Genomic DNA, 16882 nt, shown 5'->3' with positions numbered 1-16882 from the left:
CACAGCAGGAAGTATATGACCGTTTTTGCTGCAGGCGCCATCTGAATTGTGTTTAAACGCTGGGCAAGAGAGGAGACAGAGGCCGTGATGTTTTAGGAGGGAACACCCAGCCCATCTATCAGGGGGTCTAACCAAGTGATCGCGCACAGTGGAGCGTGCGGGTGGTAATTGTGCGAGGACGGAAGATGACAGATGAGCGGGAGTGAATGGGCTTCTCTAATAGCCTGCAGACACAATGCTGTAATGCGTGTTTACTAACCCTAAAGAACAAGGATGTAAAATAATAATACCCTCACATATGGTCTCCCAAAGGAAACGCAGTCACTCTTGTCTAATCATGGGCAAAAAAACAAAAAACACTTTGGTCTCATGGGAAACAACCTGTCTGAGGTGACTGTGAGGTGTAGAGTCTCTTTCTAAGTTACTCACTCGTCTGTCAGCAGGTCTTTCATCAGTTTGTTCTTGTCTCGGAAGCAGCCTAGCGAGTGCATGCTTTCCAGCACATCTGGATCGATGTCCTCAGTGGAGGGTAGCATGCGAATCGCAACTTTCCGTGGCACCGGCTGTTCTGGTTCTGGCTCGTTCTTCCCTCCTCTGAGAACAAATTCATAGATGTATAGATGATCAGAACAAGAGCATGTGAAATAATTTAGTGTTCTTAACACTAGAACGGCCACAACGGTCATTTTGACCGTTTTGAATTTTATATCTACAATAACTTTGTTGAAAAAAAATAATAGAATCCTGCTGGTACCTGACTTTTCCTAAAATTGTCTGTATTTTCATTTAAAATGATTTTCATATAAATTAAGTTACGTAAACGTAAGGCAAATCAAAACAAATGAACATATTTACCTTTTTCGGCCATAGACGGTCATATTGACCGCACTGAATTTCGCGATGTTTTTTTTGTTAAATATCCCGCGGTTGATCGTGGTCTCTCTCTCAACTGTCAACAGAAAGGTCCGTCCAGTCACCTCTGTAGAGGTGTTTGCTTTATAATAATTTCTACATTAGTTGTTGATCAGAAATAAGCAAACAAAACCAGACTACAGTTATCAATACTTGCGTTATAGGCTATATATCATCAGAGAGTGATTCAGAGTCAGAGTTCACATCAAGGAAAAAGAGACGGCTGCTATCATCAGACACGGTGGATCCAGATGTTCAATTCATATCGGATGATCCTGGTGAGCTCTGCTGCCCTGTCCTGCGCTGTTTGTTTTGCTGCATGGGCTGTTCACTAGTTCTGCTAGTCCTATTATTATTATTAGCCTATTGACCGCTTCGCATATCGTCACTATCTAACATTTTCGTCATAGTTTTTGTCATTCAAACCTAGTTTTTATTTAGTTATCGTCTTGTTTCCGTCTTTGAAAAAATGTGGACGAAAATAATTACGAAAATTATTCGTCAAAGAAATAAACACTGTTTTGAATCTAACGGTCAAAATGACTGTTTGTGGCCGTTCTAGTAGTTTTGGAATTCTGGCACTTCTAGTGTTAATTATGTTTCATAAATTGAGCACACATGGTATTCGCCTCTGGTGTATTCTAGGATCCTTGCTGGGGGTTAAGTCACAAACAGGCCCACACGGAGTCTGCACCCACAGAAAGCTCTGGAGATTTGAAGCGCCCATCACTTTACAAATGAACCACCTCTCCGCACGTTTGTTTAAGTATTTTACCGAATCTGAATAATGCTTCCATTTACCAGTGTAAAAGACTCTTAGCTTATATTAAAACATTTTCATCAAAAAAATCGAAAGATTTTCTCTCCCAAAATCTTTGGAGCCATTATAAAAAAGAAAGTTGGTAACACTTTGACATTTTACAGTGTCTTTGTTAGATATAACTCTACAGATTCTGTCTGCCCCAGCAGTGTTATTATTATTTACAAAAACTAAAACTGAATGAAAGCATTTCGTTAAATGATATAAAACATTAGGCCTACCCAAAAAAAGAAAAGAAAAAACGAAAAAAAAAAAAAACGAAACTAAAATAGATAACATTTTCAAAACAAAGACTCAAAAACAAAATAAAATAAAAATGAATTTAGTTTTTTTAATGCATGGTATTTTATTTTATAAACTTATGAAGCCTTTACAACCTGCCTGCATTAAACTAGAAAATCCCCCTAGACAGCAATAAAACAAGAGAGTGCTGAGAAATTAAATTATTTAATTACACCAGTTTACTGTTGTTAGACTGAAAATAGAAAAAAAAACACACTGAAAATGCAAACATTAAAATTACACTCAACTAAAATTTTAAATTAAACAGAAATCCAATATATATTAAAATAAATAAATAAATGATGATAACCCTGGGGCCCAGTAACAAATCATGACTAATGCAAAAAAGTTGGATACTGGAGAAATGCCTGTTAAAAAATGAAGCAGCTCAAAATAAAAACAAGCTATTGCTTAGAGGGCACAAACATTGAGTGATGCCAGCCAGCTAGAGATTAAGGCTCTTCTCTAAACACACACATGCACACACACTCACACACATGACCAAAAAACTTCCCCATAAGGACAAGGATTTAGGATATTGGCATCTCTGTTGGGACATTTTGTTCCGATAATGTTGGGTTTACCAGGACCACAAATATGCGCGCGCACACACACACACACAAACTTAAAAACAGGCATGTGACGACAAATAAAAAGTGAAGTTTATACTCACATGTACCATGTGTGCTTCTGTATCTGTTCTAACTGTAAAGAGAGAAAGACACATGAGCTAAACCATTATCGAATCATTAACAGAGCCACACAAAGACAGCAGAGCATGACAATAAAAGCAGTGCATCCATCTCTGATCGTAGGCTAAGGCAGTTTCCTGCTGGACATTTCTAATCTCTCTCTCATGTCGCATCCTCTGATCTCTCCGGGTTTAAATGGGGAAGATACAAAGACATGGGCCGTTTCTCAATACCAAGTACGTAAATTTCGGACTTGCGTCCTTGGTAGTTTGGACTTGCCTAGTTCGACTCAGGAGAACGAACTCCAGAGGACGAGAGGACGCAAGTCCGGTGGAAAGGAGCGTTCTTGATCACGTCACTCAGCACACTCTGGCTACTCTGGTTATCTCTTTATGTAGATATTTTAGGCAACGATAAAACAAAATAATATGCTACAACTCTGCCTCTTTTCGTCGACACAATAAAATGAAATATGTTATAAACCACCACTCTGCCTCTTTTCATTTAAAAAAAAAATCTTAAACATAGCCTAATGGCCATGTGGTTCAGGCAACGCGTACATTGATTATCTTCACAGGCTATTTATAACAACATGAACAACTTTCTGTTTTCATATACTTTCATATACATATTTTCATACTTTTCATAAGTATAAACCACAATTACACAACCCTGTCTCTTTTTGTTAAATGTCAGTTTTAATGATTAATAATATCTAGCCTAAAAGGTATAGAAATAAAGCAAACAATTCAGTCACACATAAGTAAGCTCTCTAATAGGCTACAAAGTTAAAGTTAAATAGCCTAAATATATAAAGTTATAAAACTTCACTTTGCCCTCAGCCAAAACAATTTATTATTATTATTTTGGTGCTTTGGAACAAACTATAGATTAATGACTTTCCCTTCTGCTATTGACGCTTGCTGGTTGGCGTGAGATGCATTCTGGGATACTTGGCTGTCTCAAGTTCGCACAAGTCACCTCTCGATGTATCCTCTGTAAACAGGGTGGATCAAGAACACATCTGGGGATTTCAATTGGGCTTGGCTAGATGTGAACTTTGAATTGGAACAGTACTTGGGCAGTGACTGATGACGTTTCACAAGTCCACAAGAACACAAGTACAGACAAGAACTCATATTGAGAAACGGCGATGTACATTTCAGCAGCCAGCTGCTGTAGGCCCCCAGAACAACAACAACAACAGCCATAACAGCAGCAACTAATGAAAGTGAATGGTTGTTCTGCCTGTGCATGTAATACCAACAGGAACAAATTTAAAACCAACTGAAATCATTCTCAATAGTTGTTAACAACAGAATCAACAGAGCATGTGTCATTTCAGGAGCAAACATTCAGCACTTGAAGTGATGCAGAGTCTGTGAGGAACACATTGAACACATTGAACTGGAATATTCAAATAAACTTGCTGGTTTACTTATACATTATTCTCAAAAACTTTTTCCTAAGGAATCTCTATATTTCTGTTGTTAAATATAAAAAAGTAGGTAGTGCCCCACTTGGTGGAACGAAACCCTATTTCTAGACCTCTTTTAGGCTACCGACAGCCTAGAATACTCTGGCGCATCTGCAGCTGCAGTGACGATGTAAGTTAGTTACGTTCCTCAAGTGCCGCTCATGCTTGCGATGTGAAACGGCCATAAGGCTACATCGAAAGGTAACTTCGCGTCGGCAGCCACGTTCGATCCATAGGTGTAAACAAACTACTTCGGTCTGTCACATAGTCTTGCTGCTCCCTCCCCGTTCTGTGATTGGTCCCCTCACTGAGGCGAAAAATTGGTCCATCGAGCCCGTTCTCATCCCAAGGCGTCATATACCACGCTTTTGCCAAAGCGTAGACATCCAACGCACATGACACCCTTTAGCGTCAAATGAGACGCAGATATAGATGGGGCAGAAGGCGCCTCCTAGTGGTCTAACCCTACCCCAGACCTAAACCTACCATAACCGAAGCGTCTCATTTGACAATAAAGGGTGCCCATGTGCGTTGGATGTCTACTCTTTGGCAAAAGAGTCGTATATGACGCCTTGGGATGAGAATGCGTTGAAATATCATGAAATGTGAAAATGTTAAGTTAAAAAGTGTGGGAACCATGAAAAACAGTCCACTCTTAAAACTTCTGAAACTTAAATTAAGAAATTATTTTCATTTTAATAATGTTATTAACTTATTTTATTTTATTTTAAATAAACTCATATTATATGTTAAAAAATAGATAATTGTCATTACAGAATAATGGAGTAGAGAAAATCTATATTTGTGCCACAGCACTGGTTTAAAAGTCTGTTTTTATATATTTTCTGTCACTGATGGCAGCAGTAATTCATCAAATGATGATGAAATGATTGCGATCAGCAAGATCATGAATTGTGCAATGCAAATTGCGTTTAGCACAGATTATGTGGGCCTTTAAATTCCTTTACAGAATCAGTGTGTGCGCATAAGCGATGCAGTGAATTCCCCCTTGAATGTGTGCTGACGTGACAGCGTATTAGAAACAATGATGCATTGTCCACATGTCTGTAAAACTGTAGTACTTTAAGTACTCAGCAATACTCTATTGGATTGTCTTAACTAGGTCTATAAGATAATATTTCAAACTAGCAATAAGACAGTATCGACTTCCTTCCCACTCTGGAATCATACAAAAGCTCTCTTTTATATAACTGACAAACCGCACAGGAAATGGGCTATGTTTGGATCCTTCCTAGGAGAGCACTATTGTTTTCAATCACTGAGAGATGTGGGCAGTGAAGACAGCTATCTGTTTTCTATGGAAAGCAAAAAAAAAAGGAAACTGGAACATTTCAAAGGGCTGGTATTAGGACAAGCTTATATACCCCTTGTCACTCCAGCATGTTATATGGAAAAGGGGGGCTGCTCTGAAGCAGAACAATGAAAACAGTAGCTAAGGGAGAAGAGCAGAGAGACGAGGAGACCATGAAAGAAAGAAAGAAAGAGATAGACAGAAGCGCAGGTACGCAAGGTTTTTGAAGCTAATGTGTGAGATCCAGACAGACAGGATGGTTGGATTAGTGCTGCCGTGTGTTGACCTGAAGTGACAGCTCAGAAGCAGAAGAGCTCTCAGACTCATAACACTTATTTAAGAGAAATAAGCTTAATATACTGTAGAGTCTGTAGAACTGAACAGCCAACCAGCATCTTTAGTGCACATGTAAGCTGTCACCACCCATGATTCATAAGTCAACATGAGCTATTTAAATAGTTATTGTTTGTTTAGAAACTCTTATGGTATCAAGTTTAACAAGGTCTGAACAATGATGGTATAAGATGAAATCGTCAAAAATCTGACCGTGAATCGTTTGGTGGCGTCCACCTCGATCATCCCCCTCAGGAGGTTCTGGCAGTCTGGAGGAATGAAATGGGGCATGTGAAAGACCCCGAGCTTCACTTTCTCCAGCAAGTTCCTCAGGTTGTCATCGTCGAAGGGCAAAGCACCCTGACAGAGAGAAATTTTGTACATGTCAGAACTGTTGCCCTCATATTTAGTAAGAGGGATCCTGGCAAACTAAGTATTACTTCATTTCATCGTTTAAAAACATTTAAATAGCTTTTTGCATCATTTTTCCTCGTGAGATTTGGAATTACAGAAAGGTATGGACGTGTATCTACAAAAAAAAGGTGGTAAAATTGAAGTGTGAATGCTTTGACAAAGACGTGATGAATGCTTTGACAAAGAGAAAGAACACCCATTATGTTTTAGAGAGCTTTATAAAGGATAGCTACACAGGAAGTGGGACGCAAAATAAATAAAGAAAGGGCTGGTGCAGAGAGATGATTGTGCTTTGATAATTAGCTTTGTTTTGTGCCAGATACACTTCATCATTTTCACATCAGAGAGACCCATCAGGGCCCCTGACACAACTGAGATGTCAGCGCTTGATAAATGACACAGACAATTCACAAGCATGACTGACGACAGGGCCATGTAAAAGATGATATTATCAAGCAAATACTAGCAAAGTAGAGAGAAGAAAAATAAAAAGAATGCAGATTACTCTAATAAAAGGTCTTTGAGCATTGAAACATCACAGAACAGGTTCCAGGGATATGCAGGACTCATTTGATTGGTTTGTAAAGAGGAAGCAGTTATAATGGAGCACACAAACACAACAAGAGAACAGGGAATCAATTGGCTTTCCAATTTCACTGGGGAAAATGGTTCTGCTGGGATGGGATTGTGTTGGGCTCATGGTTTTGAACAGTAATTACACTTGGACCAGTTTGATTATCCAGTATCAAAGCAGGCTGTCTGCGTTCAGAGCATCAGAGGAGTTGTTGTCTGGTTTGAGAATGATTTAATTATAAGCTAGTGCCATTTGTCTCAGATATTTGGTATTGGAAGAGTAAAACACGCATGGATCAGAACATTCTAAAGTTGATCAAAAGCTTGGTGAGACCATACGTGTCCACTGGCGCGGAGCTGAGCGGGCATTTTCAGTTACTTGAGCTCAGCAGCAGGCTTGCATGGGGGATTGTGGGATTGACAGCGGTGCAGAGTAAGCAGTGAGAACGTCAAAAAGTTAAGGAATGTTTAACTTTGCAAATAAGAGGTAAAAAATGCAGGATGGCAGCCAATCAATTTGAGGTGAAGGCATTGTAATTATCTGTCGGAATCCATCCATCCATACATCCATCCATGCATCCATCCATCCATGGATCGATCTATCTATCTATCGATCTATCGATCTATCTATCTATCTATCTATCTATCTATCTATCTATCTATCTATCTATCTATCTATCTATCTATCTATCTATCTATCTATCTATCTATCTATCTATCTATCTATCTATCTATCTATCTATCTATCTATATATCTATCTATCTATCTATCTATCTATCTATCTATCTATCTATCTATCTATCTATCTATCTATCTATCTATCTATCTATGTTCTTTTGAACTTTCTATTCCATGGAGAATCACAAAAACAAACAAAATCACAACAATTTCTTTGTTTTTGAGCAGCAAATCAGCATTAGGCCGTGTGTCCACCAAAGCGTTTTTAGCCAGCTGCTTTTTCCCGCTTTTTCCGTTGAGACGTTTTGTTGCTATGATACAGAATATCCGCAGTTTACTTGAAACTGATTTCGCAGATAATTTGTTTCATACAAAAAATTAATTGTTCATCCATTTTGTTCGGTTAGCTCAGCTGGTTGACGTCGTTGTACAGAAAGAATGTTGTGACAGTTGGTCAGTGTGGTTTAGTCCCCAGCCATTGGATGGCTGGGTATGAAGTGACAGTGATGAGCGCTGCGTTATCCAAAGTTGAACATTTTTCAACTCTCGGTAACCAGTAAAAAAACGCCGGGAGCTCGGCAATTCAACGTGAAAAAACAAAAACGCTCAGCGCCTCGTTACGCTCATGGCGTTTAAAAAACACGGCACTCCCATTAAAAACAATTGAAAACATATGCCAGGCGTGTGGAAAAACGTTTTGGCCTTAGAATGATTTCTGATGGATCATGTGACACTGAAGACTGGAGTAATGATGTTGAAATTTCAGCTTTTCCATCACAGAAATAAGTACAAAAATAAATAAGTTATTTTAAATTATAATAATATTTCACAATTTTACTGTTTTTAATGTATTTTGATAAATAAAACGCAGCCTTGGTGAGCATAAAATACTTCTTTCAAAAAAAAAAAAATCTTGCCATCCCCAAAAAGAGATTTTTAAAGGTTTGACAAAAGCACGTCACTCGAATTATAGCTTAATTCCATCCTTTCAAAATCTTGATATCTTTTAGAGTCTAAATAAGTAAGAGCAGGAAGATAAAAGTACATTCATGAAACGCTCAGCATGATGGATAAAAAAAGAGCTGATCTCACTTGTGTCTGATATAAAGATGATTCACCAGCTGAAGTGGGAAACCATAGTGCAGCTTTGGTGTTGTCAATCTTTTAAGCTCTGACTACAGAGCCGGTATAACACCTTGATTCTCTTAAAACCCAACAACCCAACCTTGCTTAGCTGATTAGCTACCATTGAAATATCTTTGTCTGGATTCTCCCACATCCTCTGATAGACTTTTAGAGGGAAATTCTTTTTTTCCATTGCTTTCTGCTGAGAGGCTCAAATTTGTCATAAGGGCAGGGGGCTACATTACAGCAGAATTATATGACACAAAATGAAGTTTCTGCCACAAAAAATCGTTCACTCACCACCAAAAGTGCAAAGAGAATGACTCCACAGCTCCATACATCAGCTTTCCTGCCATCATATTTCTCCCCCTGTCAGATAGAGAGAGAGAGAAAGAGAGAGAAGTTGGAAGTGGACAGAAAGAGATTCAGGGGAAGCCCCATTATCAGAGATGCCGCTGCGGGCACATACTTACCCTTATAACCTCTGGGCAGGCATAGTGAGGGGATCTGAAAGAAAACAGGACAATATGTCATCACCATCCTCAACCAACCATGGCAAAAACACCCATTAGAGCATTTATACACTGAGGAAACATGCAGTACACTAATTTAGTAATAACTCCTTGTGAGTTGCATGAGGATCTTCACATCATCCTTTCTGACAAACAGCCCTATGTCTAACCACCCTAAGCTGTTGTCAAATGATCCAATAATAAAACATTATATTGCAATAACTTTCTGCTGGGAGTGTGTAATACAGGCACGTAATCGTTTGAATTGTGTAATGTATTTTAACTGCATTGCACATCATCAGAAGCAGTTCTCCATTTATCAACACCGATTCTCTATAAATGCCTGTTTCTTCATTGCAGGTGTCATATACCATTATATAGACTGAGTCTAAATTGATAATACGTTCATTTAATGGTTTGCTTTCGCTGCTTACTGCTCACTGTAAGAGAAAGCTATTATTGCTGTTTCCAATAGGTTTTTAAACCAAATTAAGTGTTAATGCAACATGCTTTTGGCTCGCTAAGCAATTTCACTTTGCTTTTGTGCCCATTTTATACATGCAACTAACACCTTCTAGCTGGTGCCTCATTCATTCTGGGTGGAAAGAAATATAAGCTATTACTATCACAATTATGTGATGAAACAAAGTATTATAGTTTCTGTGAATATGTCATACATGGATGTGTGTCATTTTTCACACTGAATGCGCTCAACACTTAACAATAAGGTTTCATTTTAAAAGCATTAAATATTATGAACTAACAATAAACAACCTTTTTTTAGCATTTATTAATCTAGGTTAGTGTTCATTTATAAATACACTATCGTTCACTGTTACTTCATGTTCATTCATTATACACAAACACAGCCAAGTTAAGGCTGCTCTTTGCCTTTTCAAAATACAGTGTAAAGACATAATAATACCATTTAAAAGCTAACTAAAGTGTGCCTGCCTATTCTGACCCACCTCATCCCCTAGTATCAAACCATTTATGCAATATCTGAGCAGTATTAAATAATCTGTGTAGATACCCAATGGCACTTCAGTAGCACTTCTTTGCACCTTTTAATGTAAATTTGGCATTATTCAGGCTGAATGTTAAAAATGTCTTTGTACATTTTTAATTTAACATTAACTTACATTAATAAATAATGTTGTTTAGTGTTAGTTCGATGACTAATGCATTAACTAATATGGAGTCAAACTTATTAAGTCTTACCATAAAAAAAAACAACAACTCCATATTTAGCAAAGTATATAGGTTTACCCTTTAAAAATTAGATCTCCTGTGACAGGGCATTTAGTTAATTGCAATGACCTTACAATGTCAAGACCATGTTAAGAAATTCATGTGATGCACTATAAACAGATACTCTCCATCTCATTATTTAGCAAACTAAACTACAACAACGGTTCCAGCAGTGTTTTTTTTTCTTGCAGAAGCCTGATTTCTGTATGTGTGCCATGGATATCCCCTATGATAGGAACATGAGGGAGGATTGATATGGCAAATCAGAGAAGCCATAGGGGGTGATTAAGCTGTTGTGAAAAGATCTTGATGAAGAGAAATTACTCATATAGACCAAAATGCAGTAAATCATTTTTTTTTTTAAGATATTTTATGTTATTCCTCAAGCACTGTTTCTCTGACTTGAGGGAACCTGCAAAAGAGTCATAAACACTTAAATCGACTTTTTTTTCCTCTTGACATTAGCATGGTTATTACTCTGAGCTAATCTGACTTTGTGCCAGTTAGTTAGTGCTGGTAATGCCTCAGAGGACAAGAAGCAGAAAAGAAAGGTTTCTTTGATGTTATTATCAAACTTGCAAGCTTAGGGGACATAGAGTAATGGTCCAAATATGACCAGTGGTACAAGGGAAATGTGCACTGCATTGTGGGTAATCTAGTTTCACTTGAATGGAGGTTGTGGAGGGGGATCTAATTAAATTGACTGAAATTTCAAGCAGCCATGGCCATTTCTTTATGTAACCTCTCTTTCACACAAAATTACCAAATATGGCAGAGAGACTTTTCAGAACTAAAGGTATTTTAAAAATTAGGTCAGTCCATCCACTCGGCAAGGAATGAGCCTCAGATCTAAATGAATGAATGCATGGCAAAGAGGTATGACTGGGAGGCTCTGTGTTAGTCGTCCTGCCTTGCTGTGTTCATATGTGAGGGGTCTGCCCCTTTCAAATTCAATTGGAGTCCATTAACCGTGGTAAATAGAATACATTTGTGTCAAGCAGACAGCATACGAGGAGCCTAAAGATGAATGTGTTTAATTAAAAACTGTCATATCTGTGCCTAGAGATGGGAAAGTCACAATCAATAATTACAGCACGCCTCAGTCGAAGGAAAGCATCAAAGCCCTGGCACCATTTTAGTGATGGCTAATAGGAGCAGAAGTACACCGACTAAAGTCAAAGCTATGGTCTGGACACTTGGGGCGGATTTTAAAGTCTCGATTAATCTCTATCCGTGATAATATGCTCTGCACTTTGGCACCTAGCCCTCTCGTTTTCATTGATAATGGTGCCTCTAATGGCCTGCATTACACATTCACAGGGACTATGAAAGCCAGAGTGGGGTCAGGCCATCATATTCATATTTTTCACTAATAATAGCAGTTCAGGAAGTGCCTCGGTGGTAGCAGGCTCAGTTGAGTGTCTCAATGCAAGACTTAGTCCTTCTTCAGTTACAGCCATCAGTTGTTAATAGTGTGCCATTTCTCAGGCTCTTATCATAATGATGTATGCAAATGAACCAAGTAGCGCATTTTTGCCATAAACTAACAATAGGGGGGATTTTGTTAGTTTTGGACTAGCATACTTTTCAAATCTCTCAATAGCATCTTCTCAATATGACGCTATTCTTCTCAATATCCATTTCACGTGAAGGGGACATGTCAATCCAAGCCTAAGTGTATACTTGAATTCTATTCAGATCAAAATGCAAATCGAACAATTACATTAGCATGTAATGTTTTAGCCAAATTAAGCATGGATATGAAATTTAAACAGCTCCAAATGTGGTTTTATGAAAAACATGTTTCACGTATGCTGCTAATTGTTGCATGAAGATGGGGTATGACTCACCCACAGCTGGTTTCTAAGAGACTGTCTCCAACCTGTAGAGAAGCCATGCCAAAGTCTGCTATCCTGATGTTATTCTTTTCATCCAGCAGCAGGTTCTCTGGCTTCAGGTCTCTGTGACTGCAAAACAAGAGGAACAAAAACATGCTTAAGGTATAATCATCTGCACAATGGTTTAGAACTTCCATGATGAGCATGTTTTTAATTTATTTTCTCCATCCATCCACCCATCTTTTTCCGCTTATCCGGGGCCGCGTTGCGGGGGCAGCAGTCTAAGAAGAGATCCCCAGACTCCCCTCTCCCTAGACACTTCCTCCAGCTCTTCTGGGGGGACACCGAGGCGTTCCCAGGCCAGCCGGGAGACATGGTCTCTCCAGCTAGGTCTTTCCCGGGGTCTCCTCCCAATGGGACGTGCCCGAAACACCTCCCCGGGAAGGCGTCCAGAAGGCATCAGGAACAGATCCCTGTATCCGGGATCTTGTCATTTCGGTCATGACCCAAAGCTCGTGACCATAGGGGGGAGTAACGTAGATTGACCGGTAAATCGAGAGCTTTGCCTTGCGGCTCAGCTCCTTCTTCACCACAACAGGCCGGTACATCGAGCGCATTACTGCAGAAGCTGCACTGATCCGTCTGTCAATCTACCGTTCCATCCTTCCCTCACTCGTGAACAAAACCCCAAGATACTTGAACTCCTCCACTTGAGGAAGGATCTCTCCACCAACCTGAAGTGGGCAAGCCACCCTTTTCTGAGTGAGGACTTCTTTTATTTTTTTATTAATTTTTAATTATTTCAAAATGCATAGTCAATGTGACAAATGTCCTGATTTCATAATGAAGAAAAAGCCTCATTAAAAGATGAAATCCTTAAAAATGTGAAGTTCATTAAAGTTGTAATTAAAGTTATATAAAATTACAGTTTCATTGTTATTTCTCAGAAAATATTTGGGGGAAAAAAAGATATTTAAAAAAACTAAACTCATTGTTGACTGGTAAACCCCCACTGAGCACATGGGTCTATACAGATGTTTGTGATTTTATTCAATGTTCCAGCTTAACCACATTTTATATTACTTGTTTAAGCTGCCAGTATCAGACTCAGCCCGAAATCTCTTGATCAGACTTCATGGGAAACATTTTGATTCCTTGTACCATTGTGAAATCCTCTGATCTGAAGATAAAAATTCAGAGCTTTGTGTGCCAGTGTCAAGAAGCGAACCCTCTTTCATCCTGAACGAGGAAGTGGTCGAGGAACACAAGACCATTTTAGTCCCAAGAGATCAAAAACAGCCAGTACATTTCAAGTATCTTTCAAAAGAAAGCTGATCGTGACCTGTGAGCCAATGAGCATTTACTGAAGCTCTTCATTTGGGATGGTTTGGTAACAACAACTGGCCAATAATTGTTGGAGGGATAGAAACGTGACTTGAACCAGAAATACTTTCCTCCTTTTGGAGCAATAACTACAATTGCACTGAAACAAGCTTAACCATTCTGAGAACTCATTAACTGGCAGACATGAACACATCTGATCAGGCACCTACAGTAATTACTTGATCATGAGATAGAAAGACAATCATTGCGGGATCTAGTCAATCAATTTTCATAGTCAAATCTCATGCTCTACTAATCCACAGAATCACAACATTGTAGTAGCCTAAGTGAAGCTTTTAAACTGCACACGTTCATCTACAGTATAAAAGGCTCTGTATGTTGGAGTTGCCACAATCAATGTGACTTCTGGAGGCACCAGCTATAAAAGAGCTGGTATCTCTTCAACCAGAAATAAGTTATCGCAAAGGTTAAACACAGACCAGCAATATAGTTCTTTACTACAGATTGATTCATCTCTCTCATGCCAAGGCAACTAAGGAGAAGGAGGAGCTCTCTGTAATGGAAAGATAGCATGAGGCTCCCAGTCAATACTGGTGTGTGTTTACTGAAAGGCTCTTCTGATTAGCTGCCAGCAAGAGAATGATTGGGTGAAGCAGAAGTGACTGGATGATATCTGGGTTTCAGAAACCACACAACACAATTATAAACATCCTTTTCAAACAAACTCTGCTTGTTTTAAACACAATAACCAGATACTGCACTATTCAAGCATGCAAAAAATGCTGTATGCCCAACAACAGCACTTTGCCATCAACTGTTAAGCAATTCTGCTGCTGTCTCTCATTACAATGCTTGAGTGCAAGGAAGTCTCATTATGCGCTGTCTAATTATGAATGCTCAGGATGAAAACGCATCGAAATGAAATTGAATAGCTTCCGAAGGGAGACTCTTTGTTCTATACGGCAAACTGGTAACCAACACATACCCACTACTATAACAGCCACCAACTCTGTCCCAACCTATTGATTTGAGACCTCAATATAGCCATTTCATAAATTAAATCATTTGGTTAAATCATTACACAATCTGCTCCAAAACACTGGGCTCTTCCCCCCTCAGTGGTTTGTGGAAACTAAGGTGTCCAGCTGACTTTACTTTACTACACTTAACGTACCTGTATGCGTGATCATTATCTTCCTTGACAAAGTAGAAATTCATGGAGCGGATAAACATAGGAGAACACTAGTGACCATGCTGTGAGGTTGCTGTTAAACCATGATGTTGCACGATGTAGAAATACAGCTCACAGCCTCATTTTAATTCACATTCAATAAAATATGTTGTCTACCCTGACTAAGGTCCATTTATTAAGGCTTTTCTCCCATCTCTCTCTCTCCATGTGTTCTCCTAATTTCTATGTCCTCAGAACAGCACATTCATCTTTGTAGAAACAGCATGCCAGCCGAACTTAGCCCCATCCACAACATTTAAGGTCGGGAAGTTCAGTCTGGACATGATCCGTAGCGTTCAAGAGAGCCGTTCGGACCAATCAAATCAAAAAGAGCGGGCTTTATATGATAACGGACAGATGATCAACAGTAACGTAATCATCCACGACACCAAAGAGCCTTTGGGATGAATTAATTTACAATAAAGGTGGCTCCCGCTGAAAAATTGAGATGTGTAAGATTCCACCATCGCGTCTGTACTGGAAGAAAATGTATCAACAGCGAGTTCATTTTAAAAGAGGAACAGAGAACCACGATCATCATTTGCCGATCGGAAAGATGTTTTTTGCCACCCTTCCTACGGGATTCTTACTCCATTGCTCTAATTAGTATTAGATCTATCGAATTGAATTGAGAGGCATTTTCTTTCCTGGTTGCAGTATGGAGCAGAATCGGATATTCTGGAGCAGTATCCATATTCTGACTGGAATCTGAGTATGACGACGGTCGGGCTACAGTCCACAATTAAGAGCACTAAAATATGCAGACCAACAACTATGGTCATAAAAATCTTCAAAATAATTGTTCATCAATATCTTTTTATAGTTTGGACCGGAGTTTAGCAGCTCACACTGCTGATGCATGTACTGTAATAGCAATTAGATAAAAGATATCAACATTTCCATACAATACTGGAAACTGCTTTACATAACACAGGATCAGGCCCAGTTAACTTACTCGACTTTTATCTTTTTTCCTCTCTGGCGACCATGTGTAGCGATTCATGTAAAAGGCTGGTGAATTTGACAGACTTGATTCAGACTTTAGTCTTTCTGTCTGTCTCACAGTAGGGCCAGAAAGCCATAATTTTATCCCTGTGAACGCAATGATAGCAGAAGGCTATCAACACCATAATCTGTGTGGAGGTTTCAAACCTCAGAGAGGAAAACGGCTGTGAACGACTAGAGGAGAGAACGAGTGATGCCTACCTGCTATGCTGTTTATTCAATGCTTTCCATCACCTATCGAGAAAGGCCTTCAAACCATCCATCAGCTAGTTGAGCTGTGCTTGAAGCATGAGGCATTCTTCATTAGGCTGTGCGCCTGCTGAAGCGTATGGTAAACAGATGCAAATATTGTGCTAATGGCTGCCCCTTCAGTGCATTAGTATATTAGCATATGAAGAGGATATGGTCGTGAGAATTATAACAGAATCAGCATTAGCATTAGCGATAGCTCTTAAAGTTGTAAAAAGTTAGATGAAAGTATAAGACTACAGTCGAAATCACAGGCTGTCGTCCAACTGTCAAGTTTGTCACTGTTCCTGATGTATAATTTATGAATTTCTGTAGTTGGACTTGGTTAGTTTGACAGGTTCAAACTTTGAAAAATGTTAATTTACACAATTTGTAAGTATAATTTGAGAATCCACACTTTATTTTCCCAACATGTTGCAAGATTGTATCCTAAAGTGACACAATAAAATCTTGATGGATGATTACCTTTAAGGATTTCAATATAATAATCAATGTGAAATTCTGAAAAACTGACCACAGTAAGTACTGTATGCTATACATTATTTTAGATTTTTTAAGAGCTTTCTTTGTTATGAAGTGTTTACTTTATCATTGCCACAACACTAGACTGTTAATTGTATTATAAACTAAATGTACTTTGGAAAAAAAGTAATGTATGTTTCAACCGATCCAATTTTAAATAAAAAATAGATATTTGATAATCCAGACATGAATAATTGTTTGATTAATGACGAATTAAAAAAAAAAAAACTATGCATGAAGATGAAGGACTTGTTTATCAGTATTTTAACTTAAAATTGTTTGAAAATCTCAGGGACTGTGCAAGAAGGCAA

At 38.7% G+C, this 16882-nt stretch overlaps 1 protein-coding gene across 6 annotated transcripts in view; it reads right to left on the bottom strand.

Moving 5' to 3' along the window:
• brsk2b (BR serine/threonine kinase 2b) overlaps positions 1-16882 on the bottom strand; it is a 167713-nt gene that overhangs the window by 44138 nt on the left and 106693 nt on the right. For all 6 annotated transcript variants that reach the window (XM_089129333.1, XM_089129338.1, XM_089129340.1 and 3 more), the window contains exons 5-10: positions 12233-12349; positions 9093-9126; positions 8920-8988; positions 6042-6188; positions 2688-2719; positions 430-594 (exon numbers count right to left, since the gene is read on the bottom strand). In XM_089129333.1, coding sequence (XP_088985459.1) covers positions 430-594; positions 2688-2719; positions 6042-6188; positions 8920-8988; positions 9093-9126; positions 12233-12349 — 564 coding nt within the window. The remainder of the gene's footprint in view (positions 1-429; positions 595-2687; positions 2720-6041; positions 6189-8919; positions 8989-9092; positions 9127-12232; positions 12350-16882) is intronic.

The sequence above is a fragment of the Pimephales promelas genome, chromosome 1, assembly GCF_988280905.1.
Source record: "Pimephales promelas chromosome 1, fPimPro1.hap1.1, whole genome shotgun sequence".
NCBI classification, from domain to species: Eukaryota; Metazoa; Chordata; class Actinopteri; order Cypriniformes; family Leuciscidae; genus Pimephales; species Pimephales promelas.
The sequence above is the reverse complement of the archived record's forward strand: the minus strand, read 5'-3'. Positions and strand labels throughout refer to the sequence as shown.